At 42.8% G+C, this 27323-nt stretch overlaps 1 protein-coding gene across 1 annotated transcript in view; it reads left to right on the top strand.

Moving 5' to 3' along the window:
- Positions 1-23278: 23278 nt before the first annotated feature.
- Positions 23279-27323, top strand: part of LOC308476235 (amine oxidase [flavin-containing] A-like) — a 31964-nt gene continuing 27919 nt past the window's right edge. The window contains exon 1 of the mRNA XM_081003766.1: positions 23279-23415. Within this exon, the coding sequence (XP_080859892.1) occupies positions 23370-23415 (46 nt within the window). The 5' untranslated portion in view covers positions 23279-23369. The remainder of the gene's footprint in view (positions 23416-27323) is intronic.

The following is a 27323-nucleotide window of genomic DNA, read 5'->3' as shown; positions in this document are numbered from 1 at the left end:
TGCTTTCAGTCAGCCATCTTCTAGGCTGTGTTGTAGTTGAAATAAAGGTTGCTGTTCTTTTAAAAGCTTGTGCTATCTGCCTGGTTCTTCATTCTGTGGACAGACTTTTGAAAGCTGGTCTACATATAACCCACATAGAAATAATAATATAGTCATAGGCAGCCTGGCCAGTGGCCAGTCAGGGCTTGGGCAAGCAAGAGAATAAGAGACAGCAATGGGGGCCAGTCTTAGCTGTACCATGTTAGGCATCAATGAGCTGATCAGATGAATGAAGCCACAATGGAGCCTGGTGCAACATCGGAGTGTGGGGAATATCTTAAGTTGCCATGCTTCTAACTGACAGAACAGCTTGTTGACTGGAAAATCCCATTCTCTGGCTCCAGCCGTTTCTGGAACAATATTTCCTTACTTAAAACACTTCAGTTTTCTGAGCATTCATCTTGATTTGTTTGCAGGGAGGTTAGATGGTGCCAGTTGTTTTTGGAGCATTCATTTGTGTATGAGGAGGTTATACAAAAACATGTCAAGCAATGTGATTTGCAGTTGCTGCCCCTACACTTTCCAGGTGACTGAATCCCACCTGAAAATAGTGACAGTCTGGAAGTGCCCCTAATTTCCCCAGCAATTTTTATAGTCAAGAATAACAGAGAACTAGGTCTTAAAAAATAGAGACATCACCTTGCCAACAAAGGTCCGTATAGTAAGAGCTATGGTTTTCCCAGTAGTGATGTATGGAAGTGAAAGCTGGACCATAAAGAAGGCTGATCGCCGAAGAATTGATGCTTTTGAATTATGGTGCTGGAGGAGACTCTTGAGAGTCCCATGAACTGCAAGAAGATCAAACCTATCCATTCTTAAGGAAATCAGCCCTGGGTGCTCACTGGAAGGACAGATTGTGAAGCTGAGGCTCCAATACTTTGGCCACCTCATCAGAAGAGAAGACTCTCTGGAAAAGACCCTGATGTTGGGAAAGATGGAGGGCACAAGGAGAAGGGGACGACAGAGGACAAGACAGTTGGATAGTGTTCGCGAAGCTACCAGCATGAGTTTGACCAAACTGCGGGAGGCAGTGGAAGACAGGAGTGCCTGGCGTGCTCTGGTCCATGGGGTCACGAAGAGTCGGACACGACTAAACGACTACACAACAACACAGGTTATGTGAGTAAAAGCGCAAACAGCTCTCTTGTTTGCCAGGCTCCTCTTGTTCCTCCTGTTTCTGGTTTGGGGTGAGGGACCAAGGAGAACATAAGAAGAGCGTGCTGGATCAGGCCAGATGCCCATCTAGTCCAGCACCCTGTTTCACAGTGACCAACATGAAGCCTCTGGGAAGCCCAAAAGCAGGGCCTCAGTGCAACAGCGCTCTCCCCATTTGTGATTCACAGCAACTGACATTCAGGGACATACTGCCTCCAACAACAGAGGTAGGATGCAGCCATTGTGGCCAGTAGCTACTAGCCTTAACCTCCATGAATTAGTCTAATCGTCTTTTAAAGTCATCCAAGTTGGGGGCCATCACTCCATTTGTGGGAGAGAATTTCACTGTTCAACTAAACACTGGGGAGCAGTCAGGGCAGACAAGAACATGGAAGTTCTGGACATTTCTCTTCAACCATTGATGGCGCTTGAAGAAGGGGAGCTAACAGCTGTGAGACGGCACATAACTCTCCCCTCAAGTGGCCTGATTTCAGACACAGGCTGTCAGCAGCCAACATTTCTGTTTTATAAAGACCCTTTTGCCATTTAGGTTTCAAAATATTCCTGTTTGGGCTTTTGTAAGTATACTAGATATTGTCAATAAGACATTTATAATGAGTGTGCAGGAATTGATGTGATCTCCAGCATACATTGGTACCTCGGGTTAAGAACTTAATTCGTTCTGGAGGTCCGTTCTTAACCTGAAACTGTTCTTAACCTGAGGTACCACTTGGCTAATGGAGCCTCCCGCTGCTGCCGCGCCACTGCCGCATGATTTATGTTCTCATCCTGAAGCAAAGTTCTTAACGTGAAGTAATATTTCTGGGTTAGCAGAGTCTGTAACCTGAAGCGTCTGTAACCCAAGGTACCACTGTACCTTGTTTTAATGACTTGGCAGAAACCAGAACTGAAAATAGATGATGAATATTATCACTTTCATTGCATGGAAGAATTAGTATAGCTAGGATTAATGCTTAGATTAACAATTAACCCCCTGAGCATTGGCCTATATATGTAATTTCATTATTGCTTATTGCTGACATTTTGGCTTGGCAATGTTTTGGTGCAACCACCATTTCTCTTCATTAATGGCTGTGATAAGCAGCTCGGAAATAAAAATAAAACACTATTTAAAGACTCATTGTGGGGTAATGCTGCAATGAATGTTTAGTAAGATTTTATGTGTAAATTGGTAAAGTTCCAGGTTGTATGGTTTATCATTCAGTCTCCTATTAGTCTAATTCATTGCAGTTTTTGCTTGTAAGCATGCATGGCATACATAATTTTTGCAACACGAGGATGTAGGATGCCATGTGTGAAACGGCTTTGAGAAATCAAGTCTGTGACACAGGAACTAAAGCAGATCTGATCAGAGATAGATATGCTTAAGCCCATTGATTTAATCTACACACTGAAGCCCATTGACATCAATAGGCACCAGCATTTCTAACTCTGCTATGCCTAAAAAATGTAACTAACAGGTTATATAACAACTAAGTTATACTCAGAATATAATTGAAATTAATTTCAATTGGTCTCCTCTGAGTAGGACTAGCATAGTGCATATTAAGGATAATTGCATACAAAAATGAGGACATTAGGCAAAATGTGCACGAAAATTCACACATTTTTTTTCCTTTGGAGCAGAAAATTGCAAACTGATATGGAAATGGGGTCAACTGCACTTAAGATTTTTTAAAAAAGAGAGAAACAGAGAAAAAATGAAATGGGCAAATCTGTCCCTTCCTGCTGGGGACCCAGTTTTGCTGGAAGGAGTATGCTAATGGCCAGATGCAGTCACTGCTTGTCTTAAATTGCGCTAATGCTGATGACTGTCTAGTCATGGTAACGCAAGGCTTTGGCCAGTAGTTTATACCTCAGTCCCTAATCCCTTCTATTAAGGGCTTTAAAAAGATGAGAAGAATTCTATTGACTTTTACCTGAGCTGTGCTAGAATAAATATATGGCCATTGGCCATTGGCCAAACACTGAAATTCCCAGAGAGTCCTATAACTCTTAAGTCCTTCAAGAGGCATGTAATCAACGAGGCCTGTCAAATGCATTTTCAGAACACACTATGCCTGATATTAGCCACATAAAACATAATGTCTAGCAAGCTGATGCCATTCTTTGAGCTAGACCTACAAAGGGGAAAGGCAGCGTGTTTCACATGAGCTCAGCTCTTTCCCAAATGGTTTGCAATTCCAGCAGTCCAGTCAATGCTTTTTTTAAAAAACCAACAGCAACACTAATCCAATTAAAAAACAAAATATGGTGTCAGCCCTTAAAATCTCTGTAGCCCAGGTTCATCGTCCTTCTGAAGACCAACTGCAGTAATTGGAATGGTTACTTTAATTGCATAACACTGGTAGCATAAGTGGCACTGGGTTATCTAATATCAAATGGCAGCACAGAGATGGCAAATACAGTGAGTCAAATTAATATAAGATACAATAATATCTGCTTTCTAGGGATGCTGTTGGAGAGGGTTATGGCAGGGCACTTGCAGACATTCTTGAATGATATGGGTTATCTAGACCCCTTCCAATCTGGTTTAAGGCCTGACCCTTGAATTGAATCAGCCTTGATTCACCCTGATGGATGATCACTATCGAAAACAGAACTAGGGAAGTATAACCTTGCTCCTTATTCGTAATATCTCTGCAGGCTTTGATGTTCTTGACCATGGTATCCTCCTGGACTGGCTCCCTGAGATTGGAATTGGAAGCACTGTGTTACAGTGGTTCTACTTCTACCTCTGTAACCGAGTCAAGCAATTAGCTTTGGGGGTCCACTGGTTGGTAATGGTATGGAGTGCCACATGTTCTGCGGTGCACATTTGGTTTGCAGGAGCCCTGTTGGAATTCCCACCCCCACAAATGGTCCATGTACTGAAAATGCTAGAGCCTTTGTGCCTACCCTTTAAAGCAGGATTCCCCAACTTGGTGCCCTCCAGGTTCCCCCTCCCCCCCCCAAAAAAAACTTTGTTGAATTAAGCATATATATACACACACACTTTTATATGCCTGTTGTCTTTGTCCATGCGAGAATTCATCATGCAAAAGGCTGGGCTGAATGAATCCCTAGCCGGAATTAAGATTGCCAGAAGAAATATCAACAACCTCAGATATGCAGATGACACAACCTCAATGGCAGAAAGGGAGGAGGAATTAAAGAACCTTTTAATGAGGGTGAAAGAGGAGAGAGCAAAATATGGACTGAAGCTCAACATCAAAAAAACCGAAGATCATGGCCACTGGTCCCATCACCTCCTGGCAAATAGAAGGGGAAGAAATGGAGGCAGTGAGAGATTTTACTTTCTTGGGCTCCATGATCACTGCAGATGGTGACAGCAGCCACGAAATTAAAAGACGCCTGCTTCTTGGGAGAAAAGCAATGACAAACCAAGACAGCATCTTAAAAAGTAGAGACATCACCTTGCCAACAAAGCTCCGTATAGTAAAAGCTACGGTTTTCCCAGTAGTGATGTATGGAAGTGAAAGCTGGACCATAAAGAAGGCTGATCGCCAAAGAATTGATGCTTTTGAATAATGGTGCTGGAGGAGACTCTTGAGAGTCCCATGGACTGCACGAAGATCAAACCTATCCATTCTGCGGGAAATCAGCCCTGAGTGCTCACTGGAAGGACAGATCCTGAAGCTGAGGCTCCAATACTTTGGCCACCTCATGAGAAGAGAAGGCTCCCTGGAAAAGACCCTGATGTTGGAAAGATGGAGGGCACAAGGAGAAGGGGACGACAGAGGATGAGATGGTTGGATAGTGTTCTCGAAGCTACCAGCATGAGTTTGACCAAACTGCGGGAGGCTGTGGAAGACAGGAGTGCCTGACATGCTCTGGTCCATGGGGTCACGAAGAGTCGGACACGATTAAATGACTAAACAACAACAACATGCGCGCGCACACACACACACATACACACACACACACACAAAAACAACTAGCCTTCTTCCCCAGAACCACATTTCATAATATACATATTAATCATATCTACAAAATTTAAATTTAAAATGTGTTTGTTATCTGTCTGCTGTTTCACAGAAATGTCTAACTCATCACAACTCATTGTACCTATCAGAGGCATCCAGATTCTGAAGAAAAGTAGCTGACATTATTGGTTCCATATGAACTGGTCTTCCGTTGGGATATTCTGATCTTGCTATATAATCAATGAAGTCAGATCAAATGGTGTAAAATGTGTCTTTTTTTTTAGTCAGTGTCTCTGAAAATGCCAAAAATCATACCCCTTCATGCCACACCTCTATAGAAAAGCTCTCCAAATATTTCCAATAGCTAAAGATTAATATTCTTGCAGCCATAAAAAACTGACAAAAAATTTACTTTTCCCATCTTTGTTTTGATTGCTCCATATACCTACAAGTGGCAGTGAGGGCACTGGCAACAAGTCATGTGCTGCTGTTTGGTTGATTTCAGTGAGCACAGATTCCCAAAAGAAGACTCTCATCCAAGACATTCTCATCCAAAGGTGGAAATATGGTCATTTACGCTACTCACCAATAGTTTGGGGAAACTGTTTTAGATATTTGAGTCAGTTGTATGGGGTATAGGACCATCAATATTGTTATTGTTGTTGTTGTTGTTGTTGTTGTTGTTGTTGTTGTTGTTTTGAGAACAGCTTCTTTGCTGAAATTATATTCATCATAGGGTTATCTGAGATTTTTCTCCATTTGAGAAATGGTATCTCCCATGTCACTTTCCTGGCACCCTTTTAGGTTCTGTAGATTGCTAGAGTCACGAGACAAAAAAGACAACCAGAGACTGGTTGTGCCAGAAGTGGTGGCTGGGCTTCTGGAGCACTCAGCAGCACACTGTGAGCAATTTGCATGGCACTTTGAGGATAAAGTAGCTCAGTGAATTGGACTGGTAAAAGCCATTCAGAGGGGCTTGACCCAATGTTGTTTTGGATGTAATTGCAGTGGGTAGATCTTCGGACTATGGGATGGCTTCAATAAATGCTCTTTGAATTCTGAAATAGCAGTCATGACAAGGCAGAAAATGATACAGTATTTTGAAAAGATTTTGTTCTAATCCTACAGACTTTTCCGAGGTTCATTGCAAAGTTTCCTCAATAGACCTTTAATTCAGAAAGCGGAGTATTTTATCATATATGGTGGGATTGTAAGGTAATTTTAAAAATTTGGGAAATGATATACAATGAATTGAAGAAAATGTTCCATTTAACATTTGTTTAAAAACCTGAAGCATTTTTATTAGGGATTGTAGGGAAAGATCTGCCAAAAAAGCTGGAAAACATCTTCATGTATGCGACAACGGCCGTGAGAGTTCTGGTAGCACAAGGATGGAAGACTGAAGAAACCCCAACCAAAGAATCATGGCAAGAAAAATTGATGGACTATGCAGAACTGGCAAAACTGACATACAAGCTACGGGACAAGGATAACTGTGACTTTAAAGATGAATGGGAACCCTTTACAAAGTATTTGAAGATACAACAAAGCGAACTGGACTCCTTGGCTGGCTTTGAATAAACATTCACAAACTTTTTATTGATAATAATCAGCTAAAGATTTTGACAATTTATACAACTGTGTAACATGCAGAAAACAGCATTTTTAGAGAAATCAAAGACTGGAACTGAGGGAAGTTGGGGGGTGGGGGTGGGTGGGTTCTGTGGGGGGAGGGAGGGGAGGGAGGAAAAATAGGGGGGAAATAAGGATGATATGTTTCTGGATAATATGTTTTGTTTTAATTTTGAATAAAAGTTATTTTAAAAAAACAGAAAGCAGAGTATTTTTAAACTACAAAGGCCTTTAGAAGTCTGTGGAAACTAGCAGATTCTGGAATTAATAATATGCAAAATACTCACCTGCACTTTCTGTATTTGTGCATATCATTAACATATGAAATGAAGCCTTGCCATCTCCCATGTGTGGAATTGAATATGCTATGCCTACACAGTGAATACCCACACCTCCCTGTGGGGGAGATAGGGAGTCCCTGCTTCAGGCATTAACAGTATGTGCAAATGCAGAAGCATGACTCATGCTTCCAGTAGCTATGCATATGATTAACATCCTAACCATTCTCAGAAACAAGAGGAACCGAGTTGTTTGCTATCTGGCACTGTAAATGATTGGCTATGTGGTGACTTGCCTGCATGCTCAATTCTGGAACAGGAGAAATTAAAAATAAAAAGCAAAAACAGCTTTTGTTTTGACCTATTGCTATTCCAATTGATTTTAGTAACTCTGCAGGCCTCCAATATAGCTTGTCAAAAATCCTGGTTCACTTTCCCACCCCTTTTCCTCCTTGAACTTGTATTGTGCAAAATCAATGTTTCCTAAACCTTTATTGCCCCCTGGTGGAATTTCCTAAGTGAACACTTACCAGCGGGCATTTCCAGCTGTAAACATCTGCTGTTTGATACAAACATACATGGAAAACTAACAATCATCTAATCCACCAATAAATATTTCAAGCCTTCCTAAGAAAAGGGATCTTCCAGAATCAGCACTAATCTAATCCATCTATTTATTTTTATCCAATTATGGATCAGAGCAAGGATGTCCACTTGCACAATGGAACTTAACCACCCTCCCTAAATCTGTTCTGGGGTTTTCCCCAACCCTTTAAAGCAGATTTGGGGAGGGTGTGGGGTGCCCAGAAGGGAGAAGTTCTATTGCACAAGTGAAAACCCTTGCTCTGATGGAGCCAGTTAGTTGGATACCACTCATCGTCTCTAAATGCATTTTTCAGACTTTTGTACAAAGCACATTACAAATCTGAAAAAAGACAGCGATATAGCCTTAAACCCCTCACTTCACCCTCCTGCTGAATTAAAGTAACTAAAATTAGGTCAGAGCACGTTCATTCCTCAAGGCATGCAACCCCCCCCATGCTGATTTTAAAATTTTATACATATGTGTGTGTATGTGTGTGTATAAAATTGTGCATTTATTGTGCTGGTGAATTTCTTTCATATCTCAGGCTACTTAATGTGATGTTCTCTCAGATGCACCAGTAAAAACAGATATTAGCTTTCTTCAGTATACAGTGGTACCTTGTTACTTGTGTGGCTTGGCTCCCGAACAAATTGGCTCCCAAATGCTGCAAAGTGTAGTTTTCAAACAGAAGCCAAACGTCTGATGAGGCTTCCACTTGAGTGCAGGAAGCTCCTGCAGCCAATCGGAAGCTGTGCCTTGGTTTTTGAACAGTTTCAGGAGTCAAACGGACTCACAGAACGGATTATGTTTTAGAACCAAGGTATCACTGTAATGTTGTTTCATTTATTTTACGATCTGAGGGCAATTTTAGTATTTATTTGGCATGGTCATGTTCTGTGCTAGGCCCATGAGGCCAACTCCTGTGGGCTGAGGATACTTTGGTCTTCCCAATAAAATATTTGAGGTAGGCAGCCCTCCCCCCCAAGTTGATGGGCATTGCCATTCAAATGGTGCGTGTGTGCCATGTCATGTGATTGAGTATGGGGGCAGAGCTTACCTGTATTTTGAACTATACAAACTGAACACTTGCCAGACAACTGTAGAAATGTCCATGACAGGGTCATAGATGCAGATCATTATTCCATCTAGCTGTGTATTGTTCACACTGGACCTGGGACCTTCTGCATGCAAAGTCCCGTGGTACCTCTGGTTATGAACTTAACTCGTTCTGGAGGTCCGTTCTTAGCCTGAAACTGTTCTTAACCTGAGGTACCACTTTAGCTAATGGGGCCTCCTGCGGCCGCCACGCAATTTCTGTTCTCATCCTGGGGCAAAGTTCATAACCCGAGGTACTACTTCCGGGTTAGCGGAGTTTGTAACCCGAAGTGTTTGTAACCTGGGGTGTTTGTAACCTGAGGTACCACTGTACAACCTTCCCCTCGCTAGGAGGCCTTTCCATTAAACATTTTTCATCTCTAAAAGGCTGGCAACAATTTGCTACTTTGCTACCTACTATATCAACAAAAAAAAATGATTGTGGAAGTGCCACCCATTGCAAACAAGATTATAATATTATAATTAACTCAAACAAAAATTGCTGCAGACTTGTTTACGATTGGGGACTAAGAGTCTTTGAACAAGAGGCTACCTCTGAAATAAAGGAAGATATAGGAATGAGAAATTTGTTAACAGTTACTTTTATAGATGCTTTCTTGTGGAGCTCATACATATGCAGTCCTGCACCTTCTTCCCACCCCCACCTGCAATCAATAAAATGGCTTTTTTAAGTGCCCTGGACACCAGCACACTATGCGAGGAGCAATTCTCATACCAAGTTCATTAACATGAGAAATTTAAATAGCAAAGTGATTCTGTAACAAATAAGCTTGTTTTTACAGTACTTGTACTAGGAATATGCAGTTAGGTATTAATAGCTGCAATTGTTTGACTCTAAATAGCTGGCAACTACCCACCAGCTGTAATGAAATCTCATTTTCCTCTTTTGATCATTACGCATTAATAGCCAAAGGGAGGTGATAAGGACCCGAGCTTGACATCAACTTTTAACGATCTATTTGGTCATTATGCAGGCAACACACATAAGAATGACTCACTAATGGCTTCTGCTGTAAACTGTATGTTTAAACAATGAAAAAGACAGTTTACAGTGCTAGATGGCTTATCTTGCTTTGATGGTGGCTCCTTTTACACTTGTAAGATGGAATTCCAGGTAATTTGATGGCAGTCTTAATTGCAGGTTTTCTGTAAGTCAGAGTCCTGCTCAACACTGCTGACCTCAGCACAGCCAAAGGTATATATGAGGAAGGGCTGGAAGTCGGTGACAGAGCATCCATTCCACAGACAAAAGCAGAGGAGTTCCCATGGGTTGGCAAAACCAACCCCACCAGGAGCAGAGGCAGTGAGATCAAACTCCTTGATGATAACATTAGCTATATGGCATGGTGTAATGTGAGCTGTGCTGTGGGTTAAACCACAGAGCCTAGGACTTGCCGATCAGAAGGTCGGCGGTACGAATCCCCACGACGGGGTGAGCTCCCATTGCTCGGTCCCTGCTGCTGCCAACCTAGCAGTTCAAAAGCATGCACTGCAAGTAGATAAATAGGTACCGCTCCGGCGGGAAGGTAAACGGCGTTCACCAGAACGTTCTGGTTCACCAGAAGCAGCTTAATCATGCTGGCCACATGACCAGCTCCCTCAGCCAATAAAGCGAGATGAGCGCCGCAACCTCAGAGTCGGTCACGACTGGACCTAAAGGTCAGGGGTCCCTTTACCTTTACCTTTAATGTGAGCTGCAGCTGTACAGGCTTACTACAGTCAACCTTTTTGGGATAACATAGTAAAACATGTTGCATAGCCCCCAACATTTTGGGAGGGCAATTCAGGGCACCCCCAAAACCATCCCACTGCCCCTGTCACTTGTCCTCTTCCTGCTGCCAAGCCCTTCCTCGCCTGCCCACTCGCCCCCTACCTTTGTCCGCTGCTGTCCTCCTCCTCCTCCGCAGCCTAGGGGGAGAGTCAGGAGATGCTGCAGGGACAAGCATGGCCTACTGGAAGGTTGCACCAGCCTGTGCAGTGTCAGGAGATGGCGCCACGACAGAAGGAGGAAGAAAAGTGGTGATGCACAGGGTTTTCCTTCTGTTTTTTGGTCCCACGCTCTGGTGTGAGCCAACTGACCCACACCACAGCACAGAACCCAAAAACACCCATCTTTTGGTCCTGGCGTGGCCAGAGCACGAGAGCCAAAACAGGACATTCAGGATGTGGATCAGAAGCCAGGGCGGCTTCTGTCAATCTGTGATGTCCTGCTTAAATCGGGATACTTGGAGGGTATGATGTTGGTGCTTAACATTTCCAAATATTCATGAAGGTAACAGGTGATTTCAATTCATATCCATTATTGGTTGTGGAAGAGAAACTATTAATTGGCCCTAGTGGAGAATCTGCAGAAAGACAGAGGAAGGATATGATCTCCTTGGTATATTTCCAGACTTTCCAGAAACCTTTGATATTGCTAACCATCAAATCCTTCTGACTTTCCAGGAAGAATACCAATTAGGTTTTCTGGTTTTGCTCTTACACCAATAGGCAGTTCTGTAAGGTAGTTTTTGGACCAGCTTTTGCCAACCCGGTGCCCTCCAGATGCCTGGGACTACAATTTCCAGTGTTTCCCATGCACTTGGGTGTTTTGTTGCTTGTCTAGGGTCCCCTGATTAATGTGCATAGGTTTCTTGGTTTAATCTGTGTTATTAATGTCACTATGTTTTTTATTAGCTCCATGCTGCACACTGCCTTAAGCATAATTGTGGAAGCCCAAGATAGGAATGTAAAGATAAATAAATAAGCCTATTCCATAACTTCATCTCGCTTCACCCTGCAGCCTCAGCTTTATAAATGGTGAAAGGGCTCTGGTGTTTAAGCACAGAAGCAGCCTGTGGGTGAAATGGCTCGTGCATATTGTGTTTTGTAAAACACTTCATGTGGTAAATACCGGCATTGTTAAATGGTGGTGTTTTATTCATTTAATATACAGCAAGGTTGTACACTTTACAGGCTCAGAACAAGAGGCTGATAACTGATGAACAGGTTAGCACACAACTATTTAGGAAAATGAAAGTATTCACAAGCTTAAGGATGGAGTCTTCGCTCCAATCCATAATCACTGGACATAATCTTTTACTCTTTAATGACTAAATACTACAGGCATAATAGAATTGCTTTTCAGAGTCCCACACACACACTTCTGACTGGATTAAACTACAACATGCTACTACTACCTTTTTATGTGCTTTGCAAGCAATTTCTTACATTCCTGCTATCCCTAGAGAGTAGTTCTTAAATGACTGTTTCAGCCTCTGCAGTATTGATCCTGCATTCAATTCCCATATTGAAATTTGCCTCAGATTATTCATCTATTTAGCTCAGCACTGTCAACATGCACTGGCGAACATTCTCCAGGGTGGCAGGAGGAGTCACCTTTTCAGCTCTGCCTGGGTTTACCAAGAGCTGAACCTACATGCATGGCACTTTTTATTATTATTGGTGAGCTCAGCCCCCTGACATTAGCCCTGTCTACAATGTCCCTAATAACAGAGCTTGTCATTTCAGCTTCAGCAGATATCCTTGCTCTGTCAGTGTGTACTCCCTGCTCTACCGGTGAGTGTTTAACCCTGATTTTAGTGGTGCTAATAAAATATTCCCATTTTACCAGTTCTCAAAATTCAGGCACTGACATAATCATATATGCCAAATTTACACCAAATCAGTACAATCTTCCTGAAATCTATAGCAATGGATTAGTGGATTACTGCAGTGCTCTCCATGTGGGACTTCCCTCAGGCTTGATCCGGAAGCTGCAGTTAGTGCAGAATGCTGCAGCGTGATTGCTGACAGGATTGAGGCCTTGTCAGGATATAACACCTATGCTCAGGGATCTGCACTGGTTGTTTGTATGCTACCAGGCCAAGTTTAAGGCGTTACCTCAGTATATAGTAACAACTTTACAACTTGGGACCACTTTGCCTATAAAATCACCTTACGACATTTGACTGCTTCAATCTGTGGAACTGGCCCCGTTACAGATCCCACATAACGCCGGTTCTGCCTTTGTAAGAATGCTATCTTTTAGCGTTCTTACGCTGTTTTCAGTGCCTGCTAAAAACATTTTTTTGTTTAGACAAGCCTGCCCAGAAATTTAGAAAGTCGATGTGAGTTTTAATCTGTTTTTAGTTTGTTGTTATTTTAACTTTTTTTAAAATGATATTTATTACTTTTTTAACATTTCCAACACAAACAAAAAAAGAAAAAAGAAAAAAAGAAAAAACAATGCAAATACAATACAAAAACGCTACATGAACTAAAAAAACAAATACAAACAAGCAAAAACAGTTTAAAATCACCTCAAACATTTTCAATATCTTATATTTCATTCACTTATTTCCAGCGACCTCCTCCCACCTCCCTTTTTGTATTCCACTTCTGTTACTTGTTTCAGCAATTCCTTTCCATCTTACTCTGCTTTCTATTCTATAATTATCTTTACACATTCTTGCCATACTTTTCCTTAATTATTCTATTAATCTATTTATACCTGATTCCTTATGACATTTCTGCTAAAGTCATATAATTTCATTCCAGCATTTTTCTAACATTCCTTAATTTTACAATATCTCTATAAATGGTCTTTAAACTTTTTCCAATCTTCTTCCACCGACTCTTCACCCTGGTCTCGGATCTTGCCAGCCATTTCCGCCAATTCCATATAGTCCATCAATTTCATCTGCCATTGTCCAACGCTTCAATATTTTCAAAAAACAACCATTCTCTCAACCAGCAAAAAGCAGATGGTTCACAGCAAAATTTAAATTTAAGTTTTACTCGAGGCTTCCTGCCCTGCCAGACAACTCTAGGAGCATCCCTCTGCCACCTCCTGAAACCCTCCATCCCATCCAAAGCTTGCAGTGTTTGAAACAAAAGCAACATCCCCAACAACACAGCAGCCCTCATCCCCACCACAATAACTTGGCCCAACAGTGACAACTTCTGATTTGTCCATATTTCCAAATCCCCCTTCTCTTCAATCCAACATCCTTCACAGTTATCCTTAAGCATATTCACATTTTTGGCAGTTATATCAACCCCCAAATACCTCTCTTTCTCAACCAATGTTAGTATTGCCTCCTGAAACTCTGTCAAGCTTTCCTTTTCCAATTCAGATAGGGCTCTGGTCCTCAAATTCATCCGTTCTTCTTTAAGTTCAATCATAACGAATGTCAACTTATGTTCGTCAGGTTGTCTTTGTATGGATGGGACTCTCCTCTCCAGATGTATTATTTTAGATTCAGCAGCAAGGGTTTTTCCCCTGACTTCATCTGCAGTTTGCCATATCGAAGTAGATTCCTGTGTCAGTTTCTGAGTGGTTTCTGAATTAGTATTCACCTTTTGTCCCAAATTATTTAAGCTTTCTACAGTTGAGTCAATTTCAATATTTGCAACATCCAATTTCACATTTCTCACATCTATTTTCTTGTGGAGTTGTTCCAGCAAATCGTTTATTTTCAATAATGCAGCCACCAAGGCCTCCTCTGTCGACATCCCGTCTGCCCTTTCCTTTCCGTTTGCCATAACACTTAAAAGATTCAAGGTCAATTCCAAAGTCTCACACTTTCTTATCTTGCAGCTGGAAAATCCCCTAGCCCAGCTCCTATCAAGTAACCAATTTCAAAAGCTTCCACTAGGGGAAAGCGAGTTGTATTTGTATCGGTCAGTATGTCCTCTTTTAAACACAGTTTCAATAATCCAAAATTAGTTTCAATTTTCAGTTACTCTCCTCCTTTTTTAATAAAGTTCAGTAAGATTGTTTCAATTTTCCGTTACTTTACTCCTTTTTAAGTGCAGATGAAGACAATGGAAACAATGTATCTCTCTTATGCTAGCTGTCACCGAACGTTCTATTCGCTGTCAATGAACCTTCCAAGGCACGTCGATTTTACTGGCAGCCCATTTCCAGGTTCGGAACGGTGGTATTTTAACTTCCTCACTCACTCCTGCAGGGATATACAATCCAAAGCCTCCCCTCTCTTCTCCTGCTTCCAAGGGGGGTTTAATATTTTTTACTGATAAGAATTTAGTCCTTTACAATGGGCTTTCCAAGACTTTACCTTGCAGCCTCTTTGCCTCAGTCTTATTTACAAAAAGGGGAGATGGACTTCCTGTTTTGAGCGTCCCCGTTTCGGTGCCAAATTAAAACGTTTAAAAATCCAATTCTTCACTCTACTCACGGGTAGTTGCTTTAAAATCAAATTGTCCACAGGACAAGTCTTAAAATTATGGTTGTTCATTCTTATTGTTAATGATATTATTCTGGGGCTTTTTTTGTTGTTGTTAAGTACTTTGAGGATTGATGTTGTTTTGCAATCAAGTAGTGCACATTGTCTGAACACGTTTATTATTTATTTAATGAGTTAATGAAATGGTCATTTACGCTGCTCTTTAACCAAAAACAGAACAAAACAAAAACTTCCTAGTAAGACAATCCCTGACCACAGGCCTGCATTCTACAAAAACATAACACAGAAGAAAGAAGGGATGGGGGCAGGAGGGGGGGCAAAATCAGGGCCCAGTGCTTAAAATTACAGTTCTTATCACCTCCAGCTAGAACAGAACCATGATGGCAGCCTGATGAAATGGCTGCAACTGGGTGACAGTTGAAGGAGGACTAATGGCATCTGGCATCAATAGAGGCAATTACCGGTACTGCTTCTCTTTTCTCCCTGCACTCTGTAGCCTGATAGAATGGTACCAAACATGTAATCAAACCTCAGTTAGGAGCATAGGCATTAATTTCTAGGAAAGGTGCATCCTTGCCAGAAGGCTGTGTCTGCCTGTTCAACAGCCTTTCCTTAATCAAGAAGAAAAATATACTTGGGTAGATTTTGACCTGTTGTAATGGTCAGGGAGACATGTCCCTACACAGCACATTTCCCCACTTTCAATTCCATTTTGAAAGACTTTTATACACGCTAAGCTGCCTTCTGTTGTTTTCTTTTAGCGGCATTTTGAGGAGGAAGCTTGAACAGTAAGGGCAGCTTGTTTTGACCAACCTAAAAAGCCCTTGTTCTAAAAGTGCACAGAATATTGGGTAGGATCTAGCCAATGTTCAGTGCTTTTAAATCTCATTATTCAATGGGGAGTTTAAGCAGTGCACTTAAATATATTCCACGGTAATCAATGGGACTTGGAAGTGTCTCAACTGTGGCTAAACTGTGTCTATTGCTAACAGAAATCAGTGCAAAACGAATGCTATTTAAAAGAGGTAGGAATGTGAAAGCGTTTAAAATATTTGGAAGCAACTATAAGCCTTGCGCAGCATGTGGCCACATTGATAACAGCTTGTTTTTAAACTAGAAATCTGATTAATAGCCAGGGTAAGTACAGCTATAAATGCACTACCTGCCCAGATTGCACACTTTCCTTGTTAATCTGTAGGGGCCCAATATTAGTTCCCGTTCTCTCTTTTTTGTTTAATTTTCCTAAAATGTTTTAAGGAAATAAACTGAAGGACAAAGTTATGAGACTAAAATATAGGGTTTTTTGCATCACACACCAAGCTCAGCATGCATTCCTTGGTGCTTTATTGCATTTCAAGGAGGCAGACTTAATGAAGGCATATTAAAGCAAAAGGCTATTATCTAGTCCTAGAGATCTCATTGATCTTGGCATCAATTTATTACAAGGGTTCTTGAAATTTAAGCTAATTAGATGAGAGGCCCTGCTCTCTCAGGGTAAATCCCCCCTCCCTTTTCTTTTTCTTTTATATTACAATCAAAGGCATAAATATGAAGTAAGGGTTATTAGAGAAATTTCATGCCTACTCAAGCATCAAATAATCAGCACTGTCCACTAATGAATTAATAGTGCTACTGAACTGGAGTTCCTGGTCTTCAACCCTTTTTGTTCATTCCACAGTTCATTAGATGCAATTAGCATATATGCAGCATTCCAAAATATTCCTTTTGAGAGAACTGGTTGAACTTGCGCAACTGGGAAAGAGAATATTCTGGACTAGAGATGCCCACCCCAGAGCAATGCAATTTACCAAGGGACAGAACAGGAGAAGGCAGTGGTGGGTTTTCATAAGCCTCAGCTTCTTTTCTTGCTGGGGTTGCACCTGGGAATACAATCCCAGAACTGGTGGGGACTGGCACAATTTGTGACAATTCCACCCAGGATAAAGCTCTGGCAGGGGCTCTGGGAGTGGAAGATGCAGCCCTCTTGGGATAAGCTCTGGGGGTACAGTACTGCTTGGTACAGGAACGGAGGGTTAGCACCTTGAAATCCCATTGATTTCAATGAGAGAGTTAAGCACATCAGTGTGGCCTGATTCTATGCATGTTTCCTCAAAAGTATCATCTGAACTCAAGGGGACTTGAGCAAACATGTGTTACATAAGTTGGTATCCTGACAAACATTTAACTTTGGCCGGATCATATCCAATCAGCACACATTTGTCCTCCTAGTGGTGCAACAAGAAAACTGCTACCACTTTTGCAAGGCTAAGCAGGGTCCAGTATGGTTTCAAACTGGATGGAGGCCCACATGTTAATATTCTATCATTTCAGGGGGTTGGACTAGATGACCGTCAGGATCCCTTCCTACTACACAATGCTATGATTTTAAGCCCTCTCAGATCTCAGGAATGCAGGACAATATTTCAAGCCTACATTGATGTCAGCACGGGTTCTGTTATTCCTTGAGGCATGCACCTGCCATGAAGTGTTAGAAATGGAATGTATTAAGATATATGAAGCACAGAATCCTCCATAAGTCCAGCCAGCCTGCTGTTCCTAAGGGGCAACGTTGCATTTGCTGACCTTCCAGTCATCATATATGAGGAGTGTTTTTTGCTTCACCTTCGACACTCATTGTGTATTGGCTCAGACTTGCCTTGCCATATTTATTCTACCAGAGAGCTATCTCAGTCCCCTGGGCTATCATTTACCTTCCAACATTTTGCTCCTTTTTCCTTTGACTGCAATTTTATACTTGCTGTGTATGTTAATAAATCTTATTTTTTATTTTTATGATTCTATTTTTCAGTTTTTCAAATTAACAATAATAATAATCACATATGATTGCATACATAGTTGTTTAGACTTCCCTCCTCCCCTTCCTTGGTTCCCTATATGAGCATTTGCAAAGCTGCTTCTCTTCCTTAACTCCTTTTGTTTATTACTCTTTATACTTCTTCCAAAGCCACCTTTTAACTGCTAGATTTTAAATTAACCCTGATAATGTATTTAATTGTTTACATTTAAAAAATAATAATCCACATATCCATAATAATCCCCCATTCTTTGTTGAAACTTCTTTCTTCTTGATTTCTTAATCTTCCCGTGAGTTTTGCCATTTCTGCATAGTCCATTAACTTTACTTGCAATTCTTCCTTTGTTGGGACAGTACCTTATTTCTTGGTTAACCTGCAAGTTCTGAACTGGAGCAAAGGGGTGGGTGGGGATCCTGACTAATCTTATTTTACACCACATTAATGCTCTCATCATCTTGTCCAGTAACTAAGGGAATTCACTACACAGAATATATAGGCTTCACATCACCGTAAAACTGTGCTCCTAACACACACAGGTAGTCCAGGAGGATGCCATGGTCAACAACATCCAAAGCTGCTGAGAGGTCCAGGAGAAGCAACAAGGTTGCACTCTCTGGTTTCCTTCTAAAAAAGCTTGTACATGCAGGCAACAAAATCCAACTCAGAGCATCTGCATTTGAACACCCACCCTCTCAATTATCTTGCCCCCCCCCCCGCCAAGGTTGTATTGGTGACTGGGTGGAAGTTGGCACAAATCTCTGTTTTCATGATGGTTTTTTCTCCCCTGGAATGGCCACACCTACAACCTCACACAACAGGCACCAACCCATACTGTGCTTTCACCACACCCTAGATCTACCCAGTCAAGAGAGCATATAGGAGGCCACACAGCTGCAAAGGTCCTCAACCCCAGGCACCAGTAACTTAAATCAAACTCAAAATCAGATAGAATGACATATCAGACCCTTCAACAGACACTATCAGGGCCAGCCCTCAAATCCACATGGAGACAGGTGATTTCATCCTCAAAGTCCCTTGCAAAATCATCACAGTGGGCTTCCATTAGCTTTCATCCTCCTCCCCCAGCAACTCATCCACCTTAAACCAATTCCTCTCCTTGCTTTGCTCTGTACCTTTCACACTATGTATGTTAACTTCCAGCCAAGGAGCAAAAAGGATAGGCTGAAACTTTAAAAATTGGTGCTCGTACTTGCCTTTCTTCTCTTCCGCCCCCTTCCCTTTTACTTTATGTGTCCTGTCTTTTAGACTGGAAACTTGATGCCAGGGACTGTCTTACAACTGAGCTCCAGGGTGGAAGAGCACTTTTAATAAAGTACTTGTGTGGGTAAATAAAGCACTTATGTGCTTTGAGACTGTATTATGTCTGAATGTGTGAAGCATAGCTGGGAGACCAGGGTTCAAATCCCCACTCAGCCATGAAGCTCACTGGGTGACCTTGGGACAGATACTGGCTCTCAGCTTAACCTCACAGGGTTGTTGTGAAGATTAAATTAGGAGGAACAGAACTATGAGGTCCCTGGAGAAAAAGGTGGTATAAAAATACAAGTATGGAAACTTAGCAAAACACAAGTTTAGAAATCTTAATCAGAAAGTGCACACAGTGGACCCTTGGGTTGCGAACGTGATCCGTGCAGGAGGCACGTTCGCAACCCGCAGCATTCGCAATGCGCAGCGCACGTGCAGGTCACGATTCGGTGCTTCTGCGCATGTGCAAAGCGTGATTTAGCACTTCTGCACATGCGCAAGTGCCAAAACTTGGAAGTAACCCGTTCCGGTACTTCCGGGTTTGGCACAGTGCGCAACCCGAAATCACGTAACCTGAAGCGTCTGTAACCCGAGGTACCACTGTATCTAGTCATGATAAGAAAGTTTTAACATCCAATATTAGTGTTCTGTTGGGTGTCCATGGTAAAGCCTTGCGTTTCTGAAAGTCAGGAATGAAAAAGAAAGAAAACAGAAGATATGACCTATTTTAGACTCTGCCTCAGATGCATCCCAGGAATAATGCCATGCTTTTTAACTGTTGTACTGATTATGGCTTTCCATATGTACAAAAGAAATCTGTGATACTGTGATCGACAAGGTCTTTGGCTTTACTACGAAGTCTCTTCTCCACATCCTTTATCCAGGTTCTCTTCACTCTGATGTCAAAACAAGCTTCCCCCAGTCAAGAAGGGCAGCCAGCCATCTGGAAAGCTAATAACTCCAATCTCCACTCTGCTAGCTTTCAATATTGTTGGCAGAGAATCAGAACTCCAGTTATCCTTCTGTTCTATAGATTTTAAAAAATGCTTTTAAAAGAGGATTTCAGAACACCATACAAAAGATTCTCAGAATGAAAATCACATTCAAGTCTGGTATCTAATACACATGTGTTAATTTTGGCTATCTTTAGTTGCATTTTATTCCTCCTTCCCTCCAAGGATCTCAGGATGGCATATATGATGCCCAACCCATTTTATTCTCACAACCACCATGTAAGGTAGGTGAGGCTGAAAGACAATAGCTGACCCAAAGTCACCCAGTGAGCTTCAGGGCTTAGCAGGTATTTGGCCCAGATCCTAGTCTAATACTCTGACCACTACACCATACTGCCTTCACATTTGCATAAGCTAGCACACTTTCTTCCACTGCAGCAAAAGATTATCCCCATGTGCCGCATGCTGCTTAAGCATGGCCAAGATTAATGGTGGAAGCCCCCCATGAAGACATTTGGGGCAAGAGTAGCACCCATCGGGACCATTAAACCCTGAGTGTGCAGCAGTGTTACAGCTCCTGAACTGGCCTTTCTTCCTCCCCAGCATCAACTCCAACACACAAAAATTCTTGAGAGTTCTCCGACTTGTGCACTTCAGCTGTTTTCTCCCTCTTCCTGTGTCTTGGCTTGTACATGGGAGCGAGCAACTGAGACTCATGATAAGGGGGAAACTGTACCAAAGCATCTGTTTGGAAGGGCTATAGTTCTTTGACACCTCCAGGCAGGGCCAGGAAATTCCTTGTCTGCAATCCTGATGACTTCTTTGACCAGCAAACAGCCCCACACAATCCAAAGGCCACCAGCTGCCAGTGTTCCTGTGCCACTGCTCCCATGGAGGGGACAGCTCTTTGAGGAGTCTCCGGGGTGAGTTAGGGGACAGACCCATTCAAACACTGCTGGCCCTTGTTTAGTTTAAGTGTGATCCCAGAGCCTGCAGTTGTGAATGACCCAGTATACATCAGCAGCTGAGACAAGGGAGGTTGTATGAATGCAAGTTGGCTTCTGTATCTTGGGTTCATGTCCAGCTTACCATTGCATTAGTAGAAGCCAGTACAAGGATTCCCACTAGCACAATGGGAATCCCCCCTCCCCATGTACCCCATTCCCAAATCTGCTCTGGAGGGTTGGGGAAACGCTAGGGCATATTTAGAGGGCACACAAGGGGAGGAGAAGGGGAGAAGTTTCTCTTGACGAAGGAAAATCTTTGCACTGACAGAACTTTGGCCGTATAACTTTGGCCGGAATGCAAGCCGTGGTTATTTTTAGCATGTGGTTTTCTAAGCTAAGATTGGAGGCAACCTTCATTTTTTTGAGAATCTCATCAGATAATAATTAACAACCAAGGCTGGTCATAGAGATACACAAACCTTATCAAATTCTGCTTGCCATGCAGCTGCTATAACATTCACATATAACAATGTTGCTCATTTAGCAACTACTATGAAGTGATACAATCAAAATATATATTGTTATACAACCCCCCCCAAACAACCCACCACAAATATAAATTCTGTGTACCTAAGTTGCACAGGCAGCATTTGGAGGATGCAAAAGAAGCAAAAATGTAGACACAAGTCCTTCTAAAACATCCAAAATTGAGAAGAACTCTGTGACAACATCACAGTGATGCTGCTGACAGTACAAAGTTCCCCGTCTAACACTGTTGCAGAATTTGAAACTATTATTAACTGATACAGTTAAAATATAAACCAGTATACATAAATACAAGTGTAAATGTTGCAAACATAGCTACATTATTGAGGGAGTGGGTGGGCTCAGTGCTTGGCAGGGGGTTGGACTCGATGGCCCTTGTGGTCTCTTCCAACTCTATGATTCTATGATTCTACATACTATTGTCCTCATACTCTTGGGCTCTTAACACCTTTGCAGCTCTGAAATGTTGGCATCTACAGTTGTTCCAGCTCTATGGTTCTTTGGTTCTATGATTATGTATTTAACAACCGTCAATATATTATGTGAACTCAATCATTCATTTTACACCTGATTGCACGGAGGGTATATTCTTGCTTTGCTTCACCACAGTTACTTTGCCAATATTGATTGAGCATTTGAACCCACAAAAGGGGGAAAATACAGCGCCACTTTTTATGATAGGTGGAATAAAGCTGATTCTGTCAGTTCTCATCAAGTTGCTTATCTATTTGTGGCATTTACTAGCAGTTTGAGTTTGGCCTTACTTCTCACTATGCAAAAGAACTTTGAACACACTTAAAAGTAAATCATCACATCATAATAAATCTTGCAAAGAAAGCGGTTATCAATATCTCATTGATGTTGCAAACGATGGCCTTCAAAAGATAAGGAGATCATGTTAAAGAAAGATAGGTGGGCCTCTGAAAAGCTGATCCGATTCAAAGGACTGATATTCTGACAGCCAACAGATGTCAGGAAGAGACTCTGAATTTCAGGGTCATGGGTTCGAGCACCATTTTGGGCGAAAGATTCCTGCATTGCAGGGGGTTGGACTAGATGACCCTCATGGTCCCTTCCAACCCTATGATCCTATTATAATAAGAATAGTTGGTGTGGGTGCTCCTCAACCTGCCTACCTGCCTACCAATTATATACTATTGATATATAATTTTATGGAGTAATACCATAAAATTATATGTCCTTGGAAAGATAATTCAATAAAGAATGTAATGCAACAAGGTTTGTTCCATTATCGGTATTCTATCAAAAGATATAGCCAAATAACCAGAAATAGGAGTGTTAAGAGAGCCAAGCATCTTGTTTTGGCTATGATGACTCATAACACCACTTTTTTTCTTTTCTTTTTAGTAATACCATAAAATTATATATCAATGGAAAGTTAATTTAATGAAGAATGTAATGCAATAACTTTTATGAAGGATTATTTATTACAACATAAATAAGGAGGGCATTTGTCAGTGTGTTATTAATAATGATAAAAAAGTGGTGTTATGAGCCATCAGACCTCAGAAACACACTTTCTCCAAAAGCTTTCCACAATTTTGGCCACTAGTGTACATGAGTGGGAAGAGGCTGGGCTGATCTCGCCAGTTTGGGGACTTCGCCCTCTTCCTTTCCCGAGAAGGGCCTGAGAGACCCGCTGTCAGGCCAAGAGCAGCGCCCCGCCCCGCCCCGCCCCTCCCCTTGGGCACCAACCTTCTGCCCTGATTGGCGGCTCCGGCGAGGGGGCGGGGCCTCATAGAGGGAGACCCAGCTGGGAAGTTCCCAGGGCTGCCGCCGTGGCCGCTTTGCCCGAGTGGAGAAGCCCGGCGCGGGCGCGGCGCTGACAGGAGCTGCGAAGGGCACAGAAGCAGCAGCAGCAGCAGCAGCAGCAGCCATGAGCGTCGACTGCGACGTGGTGGTGGTCGGCGCGGGCATCTCAGGTGGGTGAGCTTCCCCGCTCTTTGCCCGCCCGGGTGACCCTTGTGAGGAAACCGGCCTGGCGGTGCTGCGGGAGGCGAGGGCGGGGAAAGGGTCGCGCCCTCAGTCACGGGAGACCGGCTGGGCGCGTTGGGGACAGTGGTGGCCCCGCGGGGAAAGGCGTCCGGCGTGAGGCGAGCTCGGGGAAAGGTCGTCGGCCGAGCTCGTGAGAGGAACTTGGTGGCGGAGGCTCCGGAGGCGCCTGGCCCCCGGCGGACAGAGACTCTGGCCCCGCCCCCTGTGAAGTCTGCCCCGGGCCAGCCGAGGCTCGACGTTGGCTGCCTGTCGCGGACGGAGCCGGCTTCTGCTCGGGGTCAGAAGGCTGGTCACGCCGCGCCCCACTCCCTTGGGGCTCGGGGTCCGGAGGAGCCACAGGGGTTTTGTCAGGCAGTTTGGTGGCTGCACCGCGAGATGGAAGTTCTTGCGAGCCGAGAGAGTACAAGGGGCTTTCGTTTTCGCAGTGTTTCGTTGGTTTGTTTCTTGTCCCGCTGCGATCGGTTTTACTCTGGTCTGCTTTGAATCCAGGAGCTTGCGCTGCCCATCCCCGCCCAGCGCGCTTTGCACCCAGACGGATCATATCAGCAGTGAGAGGAAGGCTTTCGCCAAAGAGGAGAGGACAGGACCTGAGCAGGTGCTAGGGAAGACTTTCTCACGATGAGATGCTGTGATCCATTGTGTGTGTGTGTGTGTGTTTAAAAGCCTTCACTGACGGATAACGAAAGCAATACATTGAGTCGCCCCTTTAAAACACATACACACAAATTACCAAAACTGTTGACTTGCAGCGTTGCTCCCAGGAAAGCTGCTGGCACCTGTTGAGTTCCTCTTCTGTTTCTTTTCCTACCTGAGGCAGACACTTGCATTCTGATATGGAATAAGTGTATCTCAGCCAAGGGGGTTGGCATTTTTTGTGCAATCCTACATGTGCCTACTCTCAGAAGTACGTCCCACTGAGTTCGGCAGTACAGTTGTAGTTGATTGGTAGGTCTTGTGCAACACACACACACACACACACACGACTAGACTCCATGCATTAAGGAAACTAACAGGAAAATGCACTGGAAAGTGTGAGTTAGCACTTGTTTTGACACAGCCATTGAACAAATCGGAATCAATGCTCTTTAAATAGCTAGTATCATCTAATTCCCATACAAACAAGTCTGGGTGGATGCTCAGTTAACAGGTTGCTTGAAAGCACAGTGCTTACCCCTGTTGCACAATATGTGCTCCCCAGCTACTGTCTGTTACATTAAAATTAATTCCCTTGGACACTTCAAACACAGGGCGTCTTTTTTTGAGAATAACTTGTGTGCTAGAAATATAACACTGGAAGAACTATAACCCACTTACTTGCCTTATAACAAAGAGACATGCTCCCTGCAGGCGTAAGAGTTCTGTCCTGTTTAACAAGCCTGCACTTGCAGAAATATAATCCAGCTCTTGTATTGTATTTTCAAGGATGTTCAAAAATGAATGTTGTCCCAAAGTGAACGCCCATGCCATTCAAACCCTACGTGGTGTTTTATGTTTTTATTGTTTATTTGAGCAGACTGTTCAGCACCCTGAGCACTTTTACAGAATGTCAGCATGGGCATTTTCAAAGCAAATAATATACATATACATAGGAGGAGGAGCCTTTGCTACAGCCTGGAATTGTAAAATTAAGATGACAAAACACATCTATAGGAAAGTAGTATATAAACAGAATAAGGAAGGCCATGAGTCTGTGTACAAATACCAGGAAGTACGCCCTACTGTATTTCAGTACAACTTACTTCAGAGTTTGCATGCACAATTAGGCTACACTCATGCACACACTTGCCTCAGAAGTAAGTACCTCTTGAATTTTGGAGGGAGGGGTTGCTTTTGAGGAAGTCCTCCTAGCCAGGGGTGCAAAGCTTCCTTTATTTAGCTATTTCACTGTCAGACTTTTATTTATTCTTCATTTTTTTCTTCCAGTGCTTCAGATTAGAAAAGAAAGGATGTGTTAGCTAAGGGAGCAAACACATATAGTGCCAGCCTTGTTCCTGTTTTTCAGTAGCAGTTAGCTGTATCATATTGCTTTCTTGGATGCTTGCCACAGCGAGAGCATGAGGAAAACCTTTCATTGACCTCTCTCCAAGCCTCTATCTCAGGAAGCTACCAAAAATCAGACAGAGCCCTTCAGACTGAGAGCAGCATTATTATTCTAAATTAAAGGACAGAGGTCTCTTATTAAATAACAGTGGGAGTGGTGCTTATTTGTAGCTAGAACATGGCTGCTGCATTTGTTTTCAGGGCCCAGATCTCATGTGGAGTAAGAATAAAGATGGTGCCTCTAAGCACCCTAAGAAGGTACAGAGTGCTTTCCACATAGTCCCAATGAATAGCTACAGCCAGCCTCCAAACAACAGGTTTTAAGGCTGTAGGGTTTACAGAGCATAACTTTGAACAATCCGAAGTCACATTCCACTTCATCTGAGATATTAAGCATGCAAATCTCACGGATGGTAATAGGCAACCACACTTAAATGAACATAAAAGGGGGCCTGTTAGATCAGGCCAGTGGCCCATCTGAGTCCATGATCCTATTCTCAAATTGGCCAGCCAGATGCCCATGGAAAGCCCGCAAGTAGGACCTGAGTGCAGCAGTACCCTCTCCAGCTGTTATTCCCAGCAACTTGTATTCAGAGGCAGTGGAGGTACATAGCCATTGTGGCTAGTAGCTTTATCCTCCATGAATCTGTCTAATCCTCTTCTAAAGAGAGTGCAGTGGTACCTTGGGTTAAGTACTTAATTCATTCCGGGGGTCCGTTCTTAACCTGAAACTGTTCTTAACCTGAAGCACCACTTTAGCTAATGGGGCCTCCTACTGCCGCCACGCTGCCAGAGCACAATTTCCGTTCTCATCCTGAAGCAAAGTTCTTAACCCGAGGTACTGTTTCTGGGTTAGCGGAGTCTGTAACCTGAAGCGTATGTAACCTGAGGTACCACTGTATAAGTGCTTGGCTTATTATTTGATTATTGACTTCCTCCCCCACATGGTGCTTGCCATTCCCGCGCCCCCCACCCAATCTAGTCAAGTGAAGTTCCACACCTACATCAGCAATGTCACACCCACTCGTCTGGATAGAATAAGGCAGGATGTGCAAACAAAAAGTACAATATCACACCCTGTTGATGTTGGTATCTTACAGCAGCAGAGCAATGATTTATTAGAATTAGAAGTCACCTGTTTTGAAGCAGGGTGAGGTCCAAGTTCCATGTTATAATGGGAGATCATTGTTGCTTTGTGGGAGATCAATGCAGCTGGGGGAGCAGGGAATGCCAGTTTGATCAGGAAGTGGTGCCGGGGTTCTGCAATGAAATATTGGAGGGGAAAAGGGCACCAGAATCGTGGAGTGGAAAAGTCAAAATTAGAAACAGAATTGTTAGAACCCAAAACTAAAAATTTGTCAAGAATGTATAACTTGCTGTTGAAATGGAATACTCAGGATGAAACGGTGAAATCTGCTATGATTAAATGGGCACAAGATGTTGGACATAATATTATGTTCGCTGACTGGGAACAGTTATGGACCGCAGGTATGAAGTTTACGGCATGTAATGCCTTAAGAGAGAATATTATGAAAATGATATACAGGTGGTACATGACCCCAGTCAAGCTTGCAAAAATTTATCATTTGCCCGATAATAAATGTTGGAAATGTAAAGAAACTAAAGGTACATTCTTTCACCTTTGGTGGACGTGCCCAAAGATTAAGGCTTTCTGGGAAATGATATATAATGAACTGAAAAAGGTATTTAAATATACCTTTCTGAAGAAACCAGAGGCCTTTCTCTTGGGCATTGTCGGCCAACTGGTGCCAAAGAAGGACAGAACCTTTTTCAT

The sequence above is a fragment of the Podarcis pityusensis genome (genome assembly GCF_964106645.2).
Source record: "Podarcis pityusensis genome assembly, chromosome: 4".
Taxonomy (NCBI): domain Eukaryota; kingdom Metazoa; phylum Chordata; class Lepidosauria; order Squamata; family Lacertidae; genus Podarcis; species Podarcis pityusensis.
The sequence above is the reverse complement of the archived record's forward strand: the minus strand, read 5'-3'. Positions and strand labels throughout refer to the sequence as shown.